This window comes from Halichoerus grypus, chromosome 11 (genome assembly GCF_964656455.1).
Source record: "Halichoerus grypus chromosome 11, mHalGry1.hap1.1, whole genome shotgun sequence".
NCBI lineage: Eukaryota > Metazoa > Chordata > Mammalia > Carnivora > Phocidae > Halichoerus > Halichoerus grypus.
This window is the reverse complement of record NC_135722.1, coordinates 36,639,992-36,662,142: the sequence shown is the minus strand read 5'-3', so window position 1 is coordinate 36,662,142 and position 22,151 is coordinate 36,639,992. Positions and strand designations below refer to the sequence as shown.

The 22,151-nt window shown below is 41.4% G+C and overlaps 1 protein-coding gene across 3 annotated transcripts in view; it reads left to right on the top strand.

The window, feature by feature from the left end:
* The window catches only part of NELL1 (neural EGFL like 1), a 792,671-nt gene that overhangs the window by 192,886 nt on the left and 577,634 nt on the right, over positions 1-22,151 (top strand). For all 3 annotated transcript variants that reach the window (XM_078058301.1, XM_078058300.1, XM_078058302.1), the window contains exons 11-12: positions 4,116-4,215; positions 16,542-16,670. In XM_078058301.1, the coding sequence (XP_077914427.1) occupies positions 4,116-4,215; positions 16,542-16,670 (229 nt within the window). The remainder of the gene's footprint in view (positions 1-4,115; positions 4,216-16,541; positions 16,671-22,151) is intronic.

The window sequence follows — 22,151 nt, the reverse complement described above, 5'->3', positions numbered from 1 at the left end:
ATTTTTGGGGAAATCAGTTTATGATGCCAGCTCTGGATGGTGCTCTCTCTACTCCCGTCTCCTGCCTGCCCCCACCCATCTTTTTCTTGGAGTAAGACATGTAGAAGCAGAGATCTTTAGTAATCATTCAGCTAACATACCTTGATCAACTGCTACATACTAGCATGGTACTAGATTCTGGGTATGTAACGGTGAACACAACAAAGGCCCTGTTTTTATAGAACTTGCAGTCTAGTAGGGGAGACAGATAATAAAGTAAACAATATACAATATATTGCCAAATCCTATAAAAAATACAAAGCATGCTGGAGAGAGGGAGAGCTTTTGGGTGGGTGTGGGTGTTCTGGGAAGGCCTTTGTGCAGAGGTACCATTTGAACAAAGTGGGGGAGCTGGCCGTGCAGTTACTTGGGTGAGGTGCCATCCTCGGCGTGGAAGAGTGAGAGGGAAGAAAGGGAAGGAGGGGCACGCGTACCAGGTGGTGCGTCACAGGGCAGCCACAGTCCTACGAGGAAGCACTGCTGGTTTTGTGGGGCATCTCCAGAGAGGCTGACCGGAACCACTGGGCCTCAGAATAGCCCATCTTTGTAAGTGCTTGTAACTACACCATTTCATTTGCTTTTCATCACATCCCTGAGGAAAAGAAAGGAATCTATTTTAAAGGTGAGGGAGAATGAGGCATTTAGAGACCTGGAGAAGATCTGGAGGAGCTTGAATCCAGTTCTTTATTGGGGCCTTGGCGGGTGGTTTGGGTGGAGGAAAGGCTCTTACCCGTTTCCTGTCTCTGGCCAGAATTTACCTCTGACTTTCCTATCAAATTTCCCATCCCCTCCTTCTTGGCTGCCACTGGGAATGGCAGAGATTCTATTGCTCCAGACACTCTGGTGGGGATGGGGGTGTAGTGGTCTTTCTGCATCAGTGGATGCTGTGCGTATGCAGAGGCAGGGATGGCGTGGCAGCGAGGGCTCTGTGATCTCTCAGTCAACAAGGCAGGCTACCAGACCTGGGCATGGGGAGAGCTGGTAGGGTGGTCTCCAACCTGGGGCAGGCACATTACCACCTAGGATGTTGGGTGGATTAAATGAGATAAAGCGTGTGAAGAACAAGAAATAAACTCTTGTTTCAAATATTTTCACCAAGTGTTTTTAGAAATTAACATACTGTTTTTTTTTTTTTTAAACTAAGATGAATAAACCCTTCTAGTAGTTTTGCTCAATTGTGTTCCAACATTTCTTTAGCAATAATGTTTTGACTTGATGTGAGTTTTTATGTTATTAGAAATTCAGGTTGAAGCACAGTGATTAAGTAAAGAACTTGAAAGTGTTCATATTTGACCAATGACACAGAGACTGTCGCTCTAAATGAGAAAGAACGGAAGAATTGTATTTTTCCACCAACACAGAGTTCTAGGGGTCATAAAATAACATACTATAATCAGGAGAATTTAAAAATGTTAATTATCAGGTACTTCTTACCAGAAATAGTTCTGAAAATAGAAAATAAAGTTAAAGGTTTTGTGCCTAATTATGTGGCTGGACTAAATGGATGTAGAGGCACTTAGGCTACTGTAATCACAGTTCATATTATTTTCAGAATCATGCAAAGGGGTTTGTCTGTATTGAAACACTTGGAATTAGGATTTTGCTCATTAAATATGTTAAAGGTTGATTAGAATTGTCTGATTTAATCAGCAGTCAAGGCAAGCCCTTTTCATAAAAAACTTTTGTGAGTGATGATTTTTTAAAAAAGTCTTCATAGCATTTTAAATATCTTTTAACAAAAACAAATACTCCAAATGCCAAAATTTTGAATATAGAGGAAAAAGTACAAGGAAGAAAAAGGAAATCGCTCCAGAATCTCACCATCTAGAGAGAATCTTGACAGTGTTATTTTTGACAGCTAGAATGAAATGTATCTTACTGTCTTGGTTTGGGTTCCCCTAAAAGCAGACCCTGCACGAAGGATTTCAGTATGAATGATCGATTAAAGTAGTGCTCTTGGGAGCAACAAGTAAGGGTGTGGAGGATGCAGGATGGGGAAAGGCAAGGAACCGAGCAAGAGTGGGATTTTGGGTGAAAGGCCTCACCTACCCTGGTTGCTGGAGGGGTGGTGGAGTGTAAATTATACCCCCAGCCATGGGCTCCCCTTGAGGTAAAGAGCCTCCCGTGCCTGTCAGTCCCTGGCTTTGGGCTCTGGTAGTGGGGATATAGAACTTGGGGGTAACTCTCTCTGCTCTCTGCATGGCAGAGTGGCTCCAGTGTCCAAGGAGTGCCATCTGAGGGTGGCAAGGATGAGCCGTTAGCAGCAAAGCATTCAGAACCTGGGGGATGGGCACACAGAACTCCTAAAAGGGATCCAACCATGTCCATCACTCTTATTTCTGCAAGGAGGCAGTAGATAATAAATACATTGATGCTGACAGATAGAAGTAGGGGCATTAATGGTGAGTGTTTTGTTTTCCTGTGCATTAAAGCCTGTGTTACAGATGGTGAGGTTATTAATGTCTGTTGGTTTGTAATGATTGGTTTGAGTCCCTGTTGCAGGAACTGAGGTACGACTGGTAGGCACAGTGGCTTAAGACCAGTGCCAACTCTTGAGGCTGGGTGCCCCCCAATGTGGCCTGGATTGAGGAGTGAGAAGGGGACGTAGCTGTGAAGGAGACTGAGCATGTAGAGCAGGCTGTGTTCTCTGATCTTAGGGCCAGTTTTTAGGTAGGAGAAAAGCAAGAGGTCTGGATAACTTGGAGCAGATCAAGAAACCAAGAGAAAGGAGGACGAAAAGACACTACAAGGAATGTCAGAGGCAGGACTGTCAGGCTGAAAATTATGAGCAATGAGAGGAAGCCATGGTGCAAATTATCCAAATGATGAGTAGTTAGAAATCAAATTGGTATGTTCATAATTGTTGATGATCATAATTAGGAATGGATGTACCTGATGAAGTGGGAGTTCCTGTCCCTGGACCACAGGAAAGACAGTGTCTCGGAAATGGAAACTCTATCTCCCCCCGTCCCTCCTGGCTGTCCAGCTCCATCCTATTCCCCCATCTATGTTGAGAAGTACCTTTTTGCCTTAAATGAGACTCCTTTTCTCAAGCTTGAGTCTTAGTTGACGTAAACAGCTTTTTAGGAAGAGGAGAGAAAAACTTTATATTTTAGATAAAATACTCTCAAACTCTTTTTTTATAGTAATTAATGGACTAATTTTTAGAATTCAGAGTAACACTAAATACAGATGCTAGTGATGTCACCAAAGAAGACCTTTGGTGGATGAGGTCATAAAGAGTCACCAGGTGAATATTTAAAATTTTATTGTAAGCGATTTTATTTACATACAGGGAAACATCTAGTGCTCATCTAACCCTCATTCAGATCATTCATACTTGGATACCTTGGCTCTTGCCCGTTTTGTCTGCCAGGAAAGTCTCTTCTTCCTTATTCCATTATTCAAATGTGGCATCATCTTTATCATTTCTCCCTACCTGGACAGCATGATTCTCTTACGACACATTATCATATCTTAACTGTAGAACATTTTTTAGCACTTACCATACTGTTTTAGGGTTTTTAGTTGAGATTGTTTTTTCTTCCTGCCCTCCCACTAGGAACTCCCCAAGCACAAGGAAGATGTGTTATGTAGCTTCGGGTTCACGGTGAGTGTGATCCAGGAGTGCTAAAGCTGGCTCACAAAAGCTCATGAGTGCTCATTGTATAACTTCCCGACTCTGGTCAATGACACCATGTCGGTATTTCAAAATCGGTCATCATCAGGGTATTCATACCACAGAAATCCATAAGCCCTACAAATTAGGGCTCCCCATCCAACAGCCCATTGTTACCTTTGCAGTATACCACTATTAGTGACCTTCTGCTGCATAGAAGTTTCTCAAAAATTATTGGTTGAAGTTGAGGCTGTTGAGACACAGAAAAGGATGCTTTCTCTGCCAGGAGTCTCATCAGTTTCATTTGCGACTTTGTTATTATTGTGGAATTCCTGGGAGTACTGTTAATTATTGAAGCTTATTATCACTGCAGGCTGTTAACAATGAATGTTATATATTTGTACCATCAACTAAAAAATACGAACATTTTTTTGTTTCCCGATGATTTGGCTTCCAGGGTGGAGTTTTAGTAAAGATTACAGAGGCGTGCCCTCCTTTGAACTGCTCAGAAAAGGACCACATTCTCCCAGAGAATCAGTGCTGCAGTGTCTGTAGAGGTAAGGGGGGCTTGGTGGTGGGGCTGTAGTTGGGATGAGGGTGGGGTGCATGAGGGTTTAATGAATAATGTGTATTAACGGGCTCAAAACTCTGCTACCTCGAAACTTGTGTGTCCTAGTTACCTTTCTCAGCCGTAGTCGTGTCAATTGTAAACTGAGGGTGATGATAGTCTACTTCTCAGGCCCGCTGGGAGGGTTAAATGGGATAATGCCTAAGTACCTAGTATCATGCCTAGCATGTGATAAATGTTCAGTAAGTGACAGTTCCTATAAGAAGAATGATAGTACCTGCAATAATAATAATTATAACCATCATCATTATTAGATTTTTCTCATGAGTGGCATCGGTAGGCATACTGTTTAGCCCTTTCTGTAAACCAATTCCTGTATCTGACAGGCAGAGACCTATAGTGAATCTTTATTCAGAGAATTACATGCAACTTTTTTACTTCATGCAAGGGGGGGGAAAAACGCTTTAGCTAAGTAACACCTAACTGCTAATACGTTCTCTGGCAGAAATTGTTTTGCTTTCTTTTCCTGGACTTGTCTTCTTTCCCAAATTTTGTCGTCTTTAAACCCTGCATCAGATAACCTTTCCTCTCTGAAAGGACTCACCCTGGTAGAATTACGTGGATTGGGAGAACCTAAAATTGATTCAAAATCTTACAGAACAAATCCAGTCAAACTCCTCTTTATGATGTAAAAGCTATACCCACCACACATCCTTCTTCACATTCTCAAATACTTACGGAGTTGGATCCTTTCTGGCTCCCCCTTAAAGCTTCTAGAGCAGAGTGGTTTAGCTTAGGTTACTCCATATTTCACTTTATTCTATCTTTTCTCTAGCACAAGGGTTGGTAGATATTTTCTGTAAAGGACCACAGAGTAAATATTTTTGGCTTTGTGGGCCAGAAGGTTTCTGTTGCAACAACTCAACTCAGCTGTTTCGCAAAAGTAACCGAGACAATAGGTAAATGAATGAGTGTGATTGTTAGAATACAATTTCATTTACAAGAACAGGTAGCAGCCCATAATTTGCTGACCCCCTCCTCTAGCATCTTCGGATACATAGAAATGTTCTATGTTTTTTCATGGAGTGTTCAGCTTATGTGGAGGTTTCTCTGCTTGGTCATGAGAAAGCTACATTTGGGTGAAAATTCCTAGGACAACTTAGTATGTTGATAACCAAGAATGGCTAACCATGCCATCAGAATATCTTCCCTGATTCATCTGTCTTTTAGCTACAAGCATAGTAGCAGTTGAGATGCTGTAGAAACACTTAAAGATTGGCTGGAATTTTCAGAGGGATACATTTATTAGTAACCTGATAGGGTTGTAAGATAGGTCTTATAATTTAATGCAAAATCCATCACTTGCTATTTGTGGAGGTGCCAAGTGAGACTCAGTTTATGTAAATCCTTCCTGATTTATGGTTTCATTAGAGCAGAATCATTGATTATCCCACAGAAACTCAAGAGGAATTTCATTGCTCTGACCCAATTTACAATAGACCTGGTGTCACTGCTTCTGCTAATACTTCTCCAGAATGCGTGCGCTTCTTTACCACTGAAGACACTAAGAGATGGGATCTCTCATTGAAAAACAGAGTCATTCAGGGCCCCATTGCTGCAATCCGGTAGTTTTTACCACACCTTGACACAGCTTTGAGGGAAAAGCGGGAGGCCAGGAGTAAAACCTCCTAGATTAGATTATGGCTAGGACCAATTTGTGAAATTGAGGATTTTCTTTCTCTTGCTTCCTCTTTTGGAAGGAAACTACCAGCTTTGTTGGGAGGGGGTTGTTGATATTTCTTTTGGAGGTGTCTGTGTCCGAGAGGGTTATTTATTCTCTTTCACAACTATGCATTTTCATAGGAACAAGACGATATCTTCAGAAAAGATATGGTGAGGAGGGCCTTCTCCTGGGGAATGGGTTGAATTAAACCACTCGGGTATATGGATTCTCTTAGGGTTCTCTGATTTACTTCCAACTCAGAGTTCAGGCACTGGAATGGAGAAAGCATTATTGTAGACAAAGGCCCCTTTCAGCACCATTTCCTGTTGTTAATCTCTTCTGTTGACCCAAAGCAGAGCAGAGCCCAGAACATCCAGCCCCCTTGTCCACATGCTGAGGCTTGCTCTGCATAGCAGACCATCAGAAAAGGAAAGGGGCATTTTTTTTTTTTTTTTTTTTTCTGTACGGGTCGGTTAGTCTCTTTATTCTGAAAACGTAAAACTTATATGACGATTGTCAAAAAGGCAACTCAGGTGAGCTCCAAGGTGTATTGTCTCAAACTATGCTCCCCATGAGTTTTATTCCAGATCTCTTAATTCCAACTATTTCCCAAGAGGATCTTCAGAAGTAGCATAATAGTCTTTCATAATAATATGGGAAATATTTTTCCCCTTGGACTTCTAGTTGTCTTTTACCTTTTCCTCTGTGTTCATGTTTTCTGTGTCTTACAAGAAGAGTAGGGGTTGGTTCATTTCTGTTCTGACAAGACTCAGAAAGCCCACTGGGCCTTTTCGAAGGCCTGTTATTCAGTTCTCCCCCCTCTCCCCTCCCACACTCCTCCTTGCCCCTCTCTAAAACAGAAAGTAATGAAAAGGCGACACTCAATTTCTATGTAAAGTGATTTTTAGCCTGCATATGGGGAGGTTGAACCATTTGCTTTGTGGATTGAGACTGTGTACTGACTGGCAGGCAGTAAGTGAGCAGAGAGGCAGGCTCCTGATGACCTGAGATGCGTCTTTCAGGGATGAGCAGATGAGCGCAGTGGTATGATTTCAGCTGTGTGTCTTCTGCCGCCCTGCTGTTATTGATTACAGAAACTGAAGTGGCTATAGCCTTTCTCAATACCTGCATGAAGGGCCTCTAATTAGCATATTTATCATCTCTCTCTTTCTGTGAATGTCAGGTCATTAGTCTGAGGGAAATCACCCCATGAGAGCGTATCATTCCTTAGAAGTCTGAATCACAACCTTCTTCGGGCTGCTTAGGGAATGGAAGTTTTCTGGGGTTTATTTTCAATGGGACTCCATTGAGCCCCCCTGAGGAGGGTTAGATGGGAATTTAAGAAAGCACAGAAAGTGCTTTTTGCTTTCTGCCCCAATTGGCTGGCTACATAATATGCATAAAGTGCTCTTTAAAAAAAAAAAAAAAGTTTTAATGATTATATTTTATGAATTCTTTAAATGTAGGAGATGAGGTAGATGGAGATACATTCTGACCACATGAAATAATGCTGTCACTGTCATGTCTGTGACGTTGAAGGAAATAATTTTTAGTACTAGCTATGTTGTTGGCTCTGTGTATTTCATATATGAAATAATGTTGAACCCATTTTGCTGAGTTAAAACTTGTCAAGATATAACTCGTTGCCTTGATTCTGAAACTACTTTTTATTGAGTCATGCCCATTTTCTTAAATGGTTATACAGTTTGCCACTGCCTGCCCCTCCCCCCCATGACTGATCAAGGAGAGAGATTAAGATTTTTGCTGAGTTTTTCTCTTTGTGGGAATTAAACCTGAGACCATAGAGTTGAGAATAACAGACTCTGATAGATTTATGGCGTTCGCTATATCAACAGAACTGATATCCAGACTAGGGGCTTGGGCACCTTGCCTCTTAGAATCTTGGGTCATGCCAAATGCTGTCACTAATTCCTCTGCCCTTTAAAGAAAAATGAAGGTAATCAGCGGAGCCCGTGATTACATCCACAGGGCAATTGGAAGGGACTACAGGACAGTTAGGGAAGACACAAGCCAAAAGAACCAAAGTGATGGACATTGGCAGGAGGAGGCTATCCTGCAGTTGCTGGGACCCAAGGTACCCATCACCACCAGTAACAGCCAGAACAGTCCCAATCACCGCTGCAGTTTCTCTCTGCTGCCTCAGGACTGTTTGTGCCAACGGCATGCAATTCACTTACCTTCATCATTATGTTAAGGCAATGGCTGTAGCGCGAGCCTGACCACTTAAAAGTGTGTGGCCATGAGGTGGAAAAGGGGGAGTGGGCACCAGAGTGACCTCTATGCTCCTGCTTGGGAAGAAGTAATAGAAGTGTGAATGTAGCCCCAGAAGAACAAGACGGCTCATGAATCGTCAGTGGGCTCCATTAAAGGGGGGCAAAAGACCAACAATCTTGACCGCGCATCCTCCAAATTGCTCCAGGAAAACACGCCAATCATTTGGCCCATTCCAGAATTCTTGACACACTCCTCAGGGTTTTATTCCCCTCATAATTGGCTCTAATTATAGCTTCAATGTCGCCAATGACTTTGGAGGGTTTTCGCTGCATGTTTAAGACTTTCGGTGTTAGGAAAAAAGTTCTTGCCAACATCTGTTCCCAGTGTGTTTATCTGTAATTTTAATTCATGCTCACTTGCCTTGTCATCTGGGCTGGACTGAAATGAGTTGAGATTATTTGTTCTATTTAAGATTTTATGCCCTTAAATTAAATCCTCCCAAGACTCTTGGCATCATGATTTTTTTTGCCTTAGTCTTCCTCATCATTCTAGTCTCCATCAGAATTTGTAATTGAAATGGTTTTAGGATTTACAGGGTATTTGAGATTAAAAGAGGCCTGGGAAAGAGGCACTTAATGAGTATATTGTCTAGTATCTAAATAGAGGAACTGGTAGTTAGCAGATGTGCAGGTCCTGTGCATACTGAGAGATGGAATCTGATCAACCTCCTGGCAGCCATGGGCTGATGTGGACTAGAAAGATGGGGCTCTATGCTCAACTGTTAAGACTGGGAGCGGAGGGCATTTGAAGATGAGTAGAGTCTCTGGACATCCGTGACGTCATTGGCCATGAAAATACTGCAGTGTATCAGGGCCCACCAAGCCTCTGGAAGGGGGAGGCACGTTGTCTCAGAGAGAAAATCTGAAACTAAGGTCAGGCTGCCTTGGACAGGGAGACCCTTAAGTGTAGACTATTGTAGAAGAAATGGATTGCTTTCTAAGATAGAACCTGGGAGAGTCCAGAGCTCAGTCTCTACTGGGTTCATCTTATTGGCCTAACCCTGTCAACAAGGAGGTAGAGGAATGTCCTCACCCTGAAGGGCCCAGGCTTCTGTGGTATGTGTGTTGCTTGTGGAGTACTTATGGGTGTTCAGTTTTCGTAAAAGATCTTTGGGCCATATCCCTCCAGGCAGTCCATGGGTGGAGTTCTCTCCATACCAATGAGGCACATGGAATATACTGTACTTAGTATACCTTAGTTCCTATGGAACTTCCAAGAGTGGGCAAGCACAAGTGAGCTTTTCTGGATTTGAGTTAGGAGTGCATTTTTTCATTGTCCAGGTACATCATTTCAGAGGCAACTAGCCTGACCTGCAGGAGGACACAGGGATAGGAGATTAGCAGCAACAAAGGGTTCTCTCTGTGGAATCAAACTTCAGCTGCTTAGAGAAATCAAAAATTGCCCAAGGCTAGTGGCCTACTCATTCCTTGTTGTAAGAGTCACAGTAGGGAATCATAAAGATGCTTGTCCATTAGTGGCTATAGAAGCCAGAGAGGAAGCAGAATGGATGGATAGTTTTACTATCATTATAAAGGGAGTAGAGTGGGATCTAGAGAATGGCAGTAGCTTTAAAGACAGCAAGTTGTTAGTGTTACTGTCTTCCACTGACAGCAGAACTGTAGATACAGGACCACTAGGGGAGTCCAAATTTTAGACTGTTCACCAAAAAATGTGACCTCAGCATTTCTGTTGCTTCATTAATTTCCTTGAACATGATATGGGCACATGCTGCTTCATGTGTTTGGAACCCCTACCCTTTGTCCAGTCAGCCTCACTCAGCCTTCACATTGCTTCAGATCTTGTATTAGGACCCTTGTCTAGGATACATTCTTGAAGCACCTTGTTCCTCTCCATCACAATGTCTCCTTGTAACCCGATACTCCGCATCAGTCATTTCTGCGAGCTTGTCTGATGACTAAGAGTGTGGGTATGCTGTTCACGGCATTTTCGTTGTTGTTGTTGTTTGCTTATTGCCTCGAACAGTGCCTGGGCACCCAGTAGGTACTTAATAAGTACTTGTCATATAATGGATGGTACCCATGCTAGAAACTAAAATTAAGGAGGTATTCACATAAGACCTGGAATCTCGTTTCTGTAGATAATGTGTCTTCTCTGAGGATCTGCTCATGTTCACCATTTGAACGTGAGCTCCAAGTGGGTTTCACTCACCTTAGTGTCTTATTCAGGGATGACGATCTGTCATGTGATTAAGTTATTTTTCTTCTGGCTTGGAGTATCCAGGCAGCAAGCTACCATGGAATGTGTCCTGGAGAAAGAAGCAAGGTGTGTTCTTTTGGAAAGATCAGGACATGTCACAGATTGGAGAATGCTAATGGCTGGTGGAGTCCTGGCCTTTTTAGGCCAGGTTTAGCATTCCTGGAATGTCCCTGGATGATTAAAATCATGGCTGGACAGTCATGGGGGGTGGGGTGGAGAGACGGGGTATTAGAATCATATTTGGGTTTTTAGCCCTGTTTTACCCATCACTGACCAGCTGTGTAACTAGAGGAGGTAGTTAACATCTTTGAGCCTTGGCGTATTTATCTTTAAAACACTTAATTCTTGCTTTGGAGGACTGAGAAGATTTAGTCATTAACTAAACAAATATTTATTGACTGCCTATAATGTGTTGTCTATTGCCTTAGGCATGAGGCGACCAAACTTCACAGTCCTTTCCCTTGAAGAAGTGAGCTTCTAATGGGATAAACATTACATAAACACAGAAATAAATACACAGTAATTGTGATCACTGCTATAAGCAAGAATAATAGGGTGGTATGGAAGAAAATAATGGGGCTTTCTTCAGACTTGTGAGACAGGGAAGCCTTCTCTGAAGAGCTTATGTTTAAGCTGGGACTTGAAGCCTGAGAAGAAATTACTCTGGCAGTGACGTGTAATAATGTTGTGAGTTGGTGAAACAAGCTTGTAAAAACTGAATCAGGAAAGGGGTTGGGAGACTAGAAGAACTTAAAAGGCTGCTAACAGTTGGAGAGGAATGATGGAGGGAGAGAAGGAGTCTTCTTTGTTAAAGATTTTGTTAAAGTTAAAGATTTAGTATTTTTCTTAAGTAAAATGGAAGCCCTTGGAAGATTTTTTAAGGGGGAGAGTGACATGATCCAATCTGTGTTTAAAAAGGATCTCTTTGTGTGCAAAATAGGTTAGAGACTGGGCGAGAAGGGGAACAGGAAGGCAAATGAGGCCATGTCCATTTGAGAGATGATAATAGGTTGGAGTAGGATGGGTTTTTCTTATTACTGTGAAGTGGAGGAGGAAATGATATGTTCAGGAGATACTTACAACATAAAATTAATATACGCAATCCAATTTGAGAACATGGAGTCTCTGCCCAGTTATGTGCACTTGTAGAAAATCATAACTTGACTTGAGCAGGCAACTTCTATTTCTTCTCTCTACTCCTTAACCCCACCACTGCTGAGAAGTTTCATGGTCTCATTTTCATTGTGTTTCAAAAATTTTCCCCAAGTTTTTATGTGCACTAAACGTGGATTCATTGGAAACCTCTTCAGGAGTTCCATTTCCAGGATGGTTTTGTTGGTTAAGGAAATTGAGGTGAGTTGGTTATTAGCAACTTAAGCTTGGGCTGGTAATTTGTGGTTTAAAAATAAAAGGTAGAACTCTCAAAAAGTATAAAACTTAGAAAAAAATATTTTTCCGTTGGTGTAGGTAGATGTATTTAAAAGATTTCTATCAAAATTGACACAGTATTTTCAGTTTATATTCCATGATAATGAAGCATGTGAAGAATGACATGTAACAGTTCCATATATTTTAATAGTATCATAACTCTGTTTGGTGATAAAGGTTAAATTGTGTTAGAGAAATTGGTTATATATTTGCCTCTAAAGAAACATGGTGTAGTTCTCTGCATATTTATAAATTCCTTTGTTCCAGATCACATTTACTTTGCCATGATAGGTATTCAAGTGTTTGAAGTGACTTAGACTCTTGCCAGTGGACCTGGGGAGGGCCAGTATATTTGAGGGGTCAGGGCAAAGATGACTCCTAGTTTCCTAGTTTAGGTGGATAAAGGTGCTACAGTTGAATGTGAAGAGCCCATAGAGCATGGATTTGGGAAGATCAAGAGTTTAGTTCTGGCTCGGTGACCTGTGAGTGCCTGTGAGGACATCCAGATGGATTGTCAAGTGGCTGTTGGCTCTAATGATAGAACCTGTGACGTGGGATATGCCGTATAGTCAGTGCTATTTTCTATGCTCTAGAGGGAACTCTGAGCCTGTATTATTGTTTCTAGGGAAGGGTAGATGTTCTCAACCAGGGGCCAGAAATGATGGGGTGCTAACATTGCCCTACACTCAATTTCTGCAAAGAACAGATTGGCAGAACCTGTAGTTGGGTCCTAAGTGGGCCTATTTAGAAATGTTTTATAGGACATAGATGGATTATAATCCACTGAATGTAATCATTAGTTGTCTAAGCTGCCAAGTATTTAAATTGCAGAAGAATTATTTTCTTAGGGTTCTTCACAAGACCTTCAGAGTCAAATCATGATTCTGCCACTTCCTGACTATGGATAAAAAAAGTTCAAGTCTCAACCACATTTTCCTAATGTGTAAAGTGAGGATAATAGTAATTTTTTGGAGTGTTGAGGGTTTTGTGAGGTAAGGTGTTTTAATAGGCTTAGCACTATGCCTGGCGTGTTGGAAGAAGTCAGTAAATAGCAGTTTTTATAATTAAGATGTTTTCTGTGTTTGGGCCAGTGCTAGTTAAAAGAACTTGCTATGTTCCTCTATTATAGGAGAATAACTCTGAAGGCTCGAGTCACTTATTAAAAATAGTCAAGTAAAAAAAAAGTCAAGTAGAAGAATATTGGGCTGTGTTTGTGTATTCCACAATCTGGTCACAGTTTCTAATTTTGAAAAAATAAATTGATTTAAGAATGAGGGTGACTTTCAGTAGTCTCTTGCGTCAGATTATGTTGATAACCAGCTGAAGAAAAAGTTACCCCAGGGGCTAGCCAGAGGACTTGTTAAAGAGATTGTGGTGGCAACTGAAGACAAATATCCAGGAAGGGAGGGATCTGTATCCTAAATGTCTTGCTACTGAGACATATCAGATAAGAAAGACAAATCCTTCAGGATTCTGAAATGTGGAGAATCGAGGATTTATGACTTGGCAGCCAACTCCAATGCTGAGGTGGGGTTTAAGGACTGAGCATGTCCAGCTGGGGTGATGAAAGTATCCTAAAGCTGGATTGTGGTCGTGGCTGCACAACTATGTAAATTTATTAAAAATCATCAAAGTGTATCTTTACAAGAGGTGAGTTTTATGGTATGTAAATTACACTTCAATAAAAATGCTTAAAAGTGGTGACTAGCACACCAGTCACATTTGCCTTCCGGTTGGTTAAGGAGGGTAGAGGCATTAAATGCCACTGTAGATTCATTCATCTGTTCATTCACTCGTTAATTGACCCTCCGCTATTTCTGGCTGGCTGTGAGTCCGTCCATCTCTAAGCCATCCATCCAGTTACCCTCGTGTGGAAAGCTTTGGTTGAGAGAAATGAATCAGATATAGACCCTGACTTAATGAAGTTGGAGTGATTGAAGTTAGGATTTTTTGTTAAAAATACTTGGAATTACCTCACGGAAAATAGATATGGATATCTTGAGAATGAAAAGAAACCAAATTGTGGTCTGTTTGAATCTACACATGCAAAAAAGGAGATCTTCTTTATCCTTTGGATGTAGAATGCTTAGTTAGGAATTTGTTGCTTTGGGGAGGGCAGTGAAATAACCTAGTGAGGAGTAACCTTGGCCTCAGACCTGGGTTCTGGCTCTGTGTACCTACCACAACCACCTTCTCCAAACTCCAACTGCTGCATCTTTAAAATACAGATATTAATTTAATTAATAGAATTAAATGGGACAATGCATGTAAAACACTTGGCTGAGTGTCTGGCATATAGTATGTATTCAGTAAATGTTATTACATCTGTGCCAGATTATTTGGCATTCTCCAATGCACCCTTCTTCTTCACGGGTTGGAGTCCCATTCCTTTCAGTAGGATTTGTGCCTCACCCCTTCTCATGTTTCTACCTGTGATGAACCCGAAGTCAAGTGTTACATCACCTAGAAGTGCTTTCTCTTTCCCTGAAACACTGATTATTTATACTCTTCACCTCTCGCTTAACATAGATTGCCTTGTATTTACACTACCCCTGTATTTGGCGTGTCTCCCCTTAGCTTGTAATTTTCCTTGTGGGCAGAGAACATGTCTCACACATCTTTATTTTCCTCCCAGAGGCTTGCATGGTGCCTTAGTCCACAGAAGTTAGATGCCCCATAAATATTGATTATTCACTCCTGCAGAAAGGCAAGTGGGCAGTGAATAAATACTGCTTGAAAGAAGGCCTGGATTAATTAATGAAACACATGCTTTTGGCACAGTGGTCAGGCTCAACCAAAGTAGATTTTTTTTTTTTTTAAGATTTTATTTATTTATTTGACAGAGAGAAAGAGAGAGCGCACAAGTAGGCAAAGAGGCAGGGAGAGGGAGAAGCAGGCTCTCCGCTGAGCAGGGACCCCGACGCGGGGCTCGATCCCAGGACCCTGGGATCATGACCTGAGCTGAAGGCAGCCGCTTAACCAACTGAGCCACCCAGGTGCCCCTCAACCAAAGTAGATTTGACATTAAGGTTGGTTTGTCCCATGGGCTCTTCACTGTCCTTGAAATACAATTTACCCAACTCCCTGCATTGTGAATTGACATGGCATATGCTTGATAGAGATGCATTGGGACATCAACATTGTTTGAGTGGCTTTTTTCCTGCCTGTCAAATGCATGTGGAGGGAAAAGGGCAGTTGCAGTCTCCTGGAAAGAAAAAGAAGAAACAAAGAATACATGTCATAATGGATGCCCATATGACCTTGAGCCAGGCTTCACAATGAAAGAAAACGTGACAACTTAATGACTGATCAATTCTGTCATGGGGAGGGAAGTCCAGGCACTTTCTCTGGCAATGAGAGTTGTGATGTCTAAAAATTGTCTCTTCGGTAGCAAAATCAAGTCTTTTTCTTTGTAATGGTTATTACAAGCCTTTAAAACCCTCCTGGAAGTGTTTTTGGGTGACAGAGTTTGCAGATTTCCAGCAAGTTAAGTTTTTGCTCTGATTTTGATTGGGGGAAGTTAACAGGTCACAAGTAGTGAGGCTGAATCTGATACTGTGCTCACCTATCACTATGGGTTCACTCTCTAAGGTCCTGAGGAACAGCTAACCCCTTCACTTTTTAACCCCTAAGTTTTGCTATCTGAGAGGATGTATGATATGGTGAAAAGGACTTGGGCCTTGGAGTTCACCAGACCTAATTTAGAACCCTGTCATCTCTACTTACTAGCTAGATGTCAGTGAGTTTGAGCTTCTCCTTCCTTGTCTAGAAGTGGAGGAGAACTAAAGGAGTGTCAAAGGGGTGTTTTAGGGAGAAAAGTAGTTATTCTGGGAGGAATGTCTGAGATTCAGAAAGAAAGTTGGGACAATAAATGTTAAAAACGTGGTTTAAAAAGGATGCCCTGGTAAACCTATTCAAGGATGTTTCTTGCAGCATTGTGATTCAAACCTGCAGGTCGCCTCAGTGCCCATCTGTAGCATAACGGACAGATGGTGGAATATTCATGCTACAGAATATTATACGGCATTGATGAGTGAACTATAGCTACAGACATTATCAGGGATGAAGAGAAAAACAACACCATAGAGAATATGTAAAATAGGATTTCTTTCATGGGAAGTTCAAAACAGGCAAAAATTGAATGATCTCTTTAGAAATAAGTACCTATATCTGGCAAAACTGTGAAAACATGCAAGGGAGTGATTAACACAAAATTCAGGATAGTTATTTTTGATGGCTGGGAGGGGGGACTCTTTGAGGAAGTATCATTAAGGAGTACTGATGATATTCTGGTCGTATTAGTTTTATATATTCACATAGATTCATTTTACACATTTTCTATGAATCATAGATTTTGTGGTAAGGCAATTATAAAAAGACTGGTTATGTCAGAAAGTGGTGGGAAGGGGATTCAGGGTCAGCATGGATCAAAGCCTTCAGGATGGAACCTGCTTTGAGCATTAAGGAAAAACATCTCAAGCACTCGACAGTCCAGAGTTTCCCATTCCTCCTCTCCCATTCCCTTCCTAGCCCACCCTTGCACATTGCCAAGTTATGTGTTCATGCATGGTGCTGATAGACTGAAGATAATTCATGCTTTATGATTTGCAAGCCTTTTTTCTCTTATGTGAAATTTTATTCACTTCTTCTAGGTCATAACTTCTGTGCAGAAGGCCCTAAATGTGGTGAAAACTCAGAGTGTAAAAATTGGAATACAAAAGCTACCTGTGAGTGCAAGAATGGTTACATTTCTGTCCAGGGAGATTCTGCTTACTGTGAAGGTAAGTAAGCTATTTAATAGTCATTTGTGAGAAGTGTATTCCTGGTAGACATGGTTGAAGGTTGAAAGCCATCACTTGGCTCTGGTCTTCTGGGAGCCTACAAGAAATTACATCAACTGTCTAGGGTGCGCTGTTCTCCTCATGTCTCCAGGCTTCTCAGTAGCATGTGAAAGCAAGACCTTTGGAGGTTGTTCCGAAACACAGCAAAGCCACAAAAACAGTAGGGCTTTATCAGATCCCAAGTTCTGCTTTCACTGTAGTTAACGATCCCTAGCAAAACCATAAAGACCTAATTTTCTGTTGTCTTCAGTAGATTATTCTTTCCTGATTTCAGCTAAATGCTACATGGTGGATCCTCTTTTTGAATGATGCTTCAATCCTAGCTTATATCTAACTGCCTTTTTCTTCACCTGCCAAGGTCAGAATTTTTTTTTTTTTTTTTCAATTGGCTTTCTTAATGACTGATTCATGAGTTGCTAATTCACAAACTACTAAAAGTCACAGTGACAGATGGACTCATAACTTTGGCACTTGGATGGGTGCCATTACAGGGGTTAGTGGCTTCAAGCATCAGTGCTCCCATTTCCACTCTAGGGAGCAGAACAGCTCCTGTGTCTTACATGAAGGCCTCTTTCCGAGCTCAGTGCTCCTCCTGGCTGCTGGTGAGCCTTACCCGTGCCTGCTCCTGTGTAGTGTCCTAGCATCTGAGCCCATCCATTGTCAGGTGCTCACTGGAGCTCTCCTCAGTTTAGAGAAGTTCTAATAGGCAAAGTGATGGGGAAGCTATTTCTGTGTACTGGTTGGACCCAGTCATTCCTATCATCTTCACAATGTATTGACCCTTGATGCTCTCTTACTCCGACAAGTAGATGTCTGGAATGGGATGAACGCTGTAAAACCTTGATCACACTCTTCCAATTGGTTTGGTTCTCCAGCGGCTCAGGTATTCTCAAGGTAAAGACAATTCATGATGATAATGGTAAATTTTTTTCTGTCCTGTTTTGTATCATTGATCCTTGCCTATTTTTTTTTTTTTTTTTGGCTTTGACTAAAGACCTCTTGAGTTGTTAAGAAAATGTGTCTAATCATCACTGGTGCTCTGTACTTGCGTGGCCTGTGGTTTTGATTTCTCCTAAAAAGACTTTCTTCACTACTTCTTTGTTTCTCATTAACAATACAGTATAACTAGTAGGTCTTTTCTCTTTCTCCTTTACATCTTCCCCCCCCCCCCTTTTGCTTACTTTTGTAGATTTGAACTTGATTAAAGAAACACACCAGTTGGGAGGATGAAGTTGCCCTTTTGCTTATGAACCATTTTTCATCTATCCTTCAATATTCTGTTACTCATTTGTCAATTTTGAGGAAGAACACTATTAATTTAAGATTTATTTATCTTAGCATGTGTGTGTGAACAGGGGGAGGGGCGGAGGGAGAGAGAATCTCAAGCAGACTACCCCCTGAGCACAGAGCCCAATGAGGGGTACGATCCCACAACCCTGAGATTATGACCTTAGCTGAAATCAAGAGTCAGATGAGGGGTGCCTGGGTGGCTCAGTCATTAAGCATCTGCCTTTGGCTCAGGTCATGATCCCAGCCTCCTGGGATCGAGCCCCGCATCAGGCTCCCTGCTCAGCGGGAAGCCTGCTTCTCCCTCTCCCGCTCCCCCTGCTTGTGTCCCTCTCTTGCTGCGTCTTTCTCTGTCAAATAAATAAATAAAATCTTAAAAAAAAAAAACAAGTCAGATGCTTAACTGACGGAGCCACCTGGTGCCCCAGAATGCTATTAATTTCAGTACCTCACATTAATATCTGTTTTTTATATCTTAGGCTGTTTCTTATTTTTTTTGTTAGAAAATATAATTTCAAAACTTTAAAATATGAACATTGTCCTCTTCATTTACCATGGAAAAATCCTGCAAGCCAGGTAATGGTCTAAAATATTTACTCACTATTCCTTCTGGGGATAGATTACGAACAATTAAAAAATGAGAGAAGGAACCTCAAAACAATTTCATTCCTGGCTCACCTCCTGGCAGAACAAGTACACCCCCCATTCTTGACTCCCTTTAGCTGTTGAGACCTAGCCGAATCTGGGAGAAAATTGCTGGTGTGCAAGGTGTTTGGGACTCTGTTTCACTCCTCGTCAATGCCATTTTTTTTTTTTTTTTAAACAGAATCAACTCCATGAGAAGCTATTTGTGATAGTTAAGTCTTCCCTTTGTGTGTAAGGCCTTATTGATAATATTGAGTGGTTTTAGGTCCAAATCACTGTTTCTGGGATATACTTCTTTTTAGCCTAGTGTATGTCCCTGGTCTTGGGCCAGTGTGCATTGCGATGCCATCTTGGGTAATGGTGATGTGCTCAAGCTTCAGTCGTTTCTCTCTTATTGTGAGACTTTCTGCAAGTTCCAGCAGGCTTGCGCATGGAGAGGAGGAGAGCAGCAAGAAGAAATGACCAAATGTTAGAGCCCATGTGTGGTATAAGAATAGAACTCAGGAGTAAAGCAGGGGTTAAATACTGGCCATCTAGTGGGAGGCACAGGGAATGAATATCCTCTTTTAGAGAAAAATGCCCATCTCTCCTCTTATTCTGTCATCTTTAGCACATTGGACTTGGGGCTTATTTTCCTATGGTGGCTGATGACTGCCATAGCCCTAGGCATGGTGTCCTAACACCAGTGTCACAAGCAAGCAAGGAAGGAAGGGGAATGGGTTGAAGACCTTCTCTGTGTGAAGTTGTTTGTGTGTTTAAAGGCAGCTCTTCCTGGAAGGTTCCCTGTAACCTCCTGCCCCTGTCACCATGCAGTAGGTTTCTGCTCTCATATTTTACAGCCCCGAGTGCCATCCTCTTCACCTCTAGACCAATTTTTTGGGAAAGGGGAATGAGATGACTGTAACTGGTTTGGGTTGTGTTCAATTCTTGGAGCTGGAGTAGGGGTTTGCCTTCCCTGAGACCAAATGATCTTTGTCCTTTACTTGAACTACTCAGGATTGTGGCAGTGGGAAGGGGGAGTGGTTTTAGGTGCGCAAAAAGCTATGTTTACCCCATTCTTTGATGGTTAAATGCAGTTTATGGTCATTGCCCCAGCTCTGATGTCAGAATTATGCTCTGGGATGGTCTCATAGACAAGATTAGAGATCACCAAGTGCCCACCTGGGTACCAGGGACTCTCAGGCTGAGTACATTGTCTTACCATAGTGTAGAGAGAAGTAGATACTTATGAACTGCTTCAGGCAAGTTATTTTTTACTCTGAGTATAAATGGAGTGAAAATGACCTATATTATACAAACCACAACGAATGAGACTGCCTTGCAAATTAAAACAAAATATTACACGCATTGTCCAGGCTATCTTGAAAAGCCTATTCAGGCTCTCAGTGGAAAAAGAAGCACAAAAGGCTTTCAATTTTCTTAACTTCCTAGGGTAGTAGCAGAGATACGGTGCATTAAAGACTCCTGCTCTGCAGAGATTGCCAGAGAAACCGTCATAGAGAAGATATCGGAACTCTTAGTCAATCATTAGAAGATAATAAGACCTTTTGTCAGCTATGATATAATTCACAGGAGATCGTTTCATTTTGCCTCGTCCAACTCAGCACCAACATTCCCCATTTTGAAAGGAGTTTTAGTTGGATTTTGGTGTTTTATGAATCTGGTCTGCTGAGGCTTTTTATCTCTGCAATGGCATTTTCAATGCGTTGGTCTTAAATAGTTCTCGATACGTTGGCTTAAATTAGAGGCAGTGTCTGAGGAAAGTATAGCAATTGGGGGTCTACTCATGATCTTCTTGAATTTAGAGTCTGCATAAATAGTCTCATAAATTCTTTCTTGCTGTAATTAAAAGTTATTTAGAAGAAGAAAAGAACAGTATGGTGTCATAGACATCATGCAATCTGCCAAGCATGGGAAGTACTACAGTTAGCATTAAGTGATAATAATTTTTACTTACAGACTGTTCTGGATTTTTTAAACTCTTCTTCTGTATATTGTACTCTTGGAGACTTAGAGTAAATCTGTGAGGGAAGTGGCAGCATTGGCCACATCAACTTCATTTTACAAGTGCCAGACACTAATACTCAGAGAAATGAAGTCAAGATAATACTCAACTCCTTTCTACTCCCTACCCTCTCCATCCCCCGTCCTGTTCCAGTGTTGTATTTTTGTTCAAAATATTTGCTGCCTCCTTGATTCAATGAAATGTGGGTGGACGTTACCTGTATTTCAGGGTAGAATCTCTAAGACCTGTTCTAGGGGTCCACCTCATTCTCTTTTCTCTGCAACACAAAATTGGCAATATTCCAGAGCAGGGCTTCTCCTTTAGCTGGGGTTCCAGAATGAAGATGGCATGCAGCAGTGGGACAACTGACAGGTGATGGATGTGTGGCATGCATGAGAAGTAATTGTCTAAATCACGGAAATGCTGGAGGGTGCAATTATCTGAGGGTGCGATTACCTTTGTGTAACTTAGCCAAAGCCTACCATATCCCTTCCTGAATCAGTTGATACAAATTTTGTGGATTCGGAAAGATACCTCTAGCTCATTGTTCCTGACTGAAAGCATTTTTTTTTTTTTTTTAATAGACCAAGCATTGAAGATTATTAGAAAAAGTGCCATTTGAGTGGATCATTAATAGTCTGCTCTGGCCCTGCTGCCATGCGATAGACTTTTTGCAGACCACAAGTTGTAAATTGATACTTCGTTATGGCCAATTGCAACATGGGAAATTGGATTTCCCAATTATGATGATAATGAAACAAAGCATGTCAAAGACTTGGCAAATTGTCTGGTATTCACTAAACATTTAATGGATCACAATAGTTACCATTATTGTCATCATTAACTTCTATCATTAACCCTTACGATGATCTTTCTTGGAAGTTGAAGAATGTGTACTCCTGAGACCAGTATGTCTCAAAAGTGGGCTTCCATCATGAAATCTTTTGGGGAGAGTCCTTAGGTGGGAGGATCAGGTTTTATCAGTTCTGCCAAGACCATATTGTTGGCAGTGGAGGTACCAAGTGTAATTTATAATGATAAAGTTTTTCTTTATTTGTAAAAACATGAGTGGAGCTGTATTCAAGGAAATGTTGTGGAACAAAATAACCTGTATTGGTATGAATTTAATTTCATGTAACAAAACTACTGAAATGTCTGAAACATAGCAGCTGTTAGCAAAGAGATTGATAACTTCTTTTGAATAACTGGATGTGACAAAGGGCCTGACCCTTTGAGTGTTAAGAGGGTGGGAAAGTGGCAGAAAAGTCAGAATTCAACCAGAAAGTGGTTTCAGAATAGCTAAGAGGGGTAGCTATTTATTGGATGCAGAGGCTAGTATGTAGGCAATTCCATAGAAACAAGATCCTGTAAGCTCCTGACTAAGAGAATGCATAGGAAAAGAGCTATTTGCTTAATTATACTTCTAACTATCCAAGGATTAATCAATCAGGTAACTCTTGTTTTGATTTTTTTTTTTTTTTTTA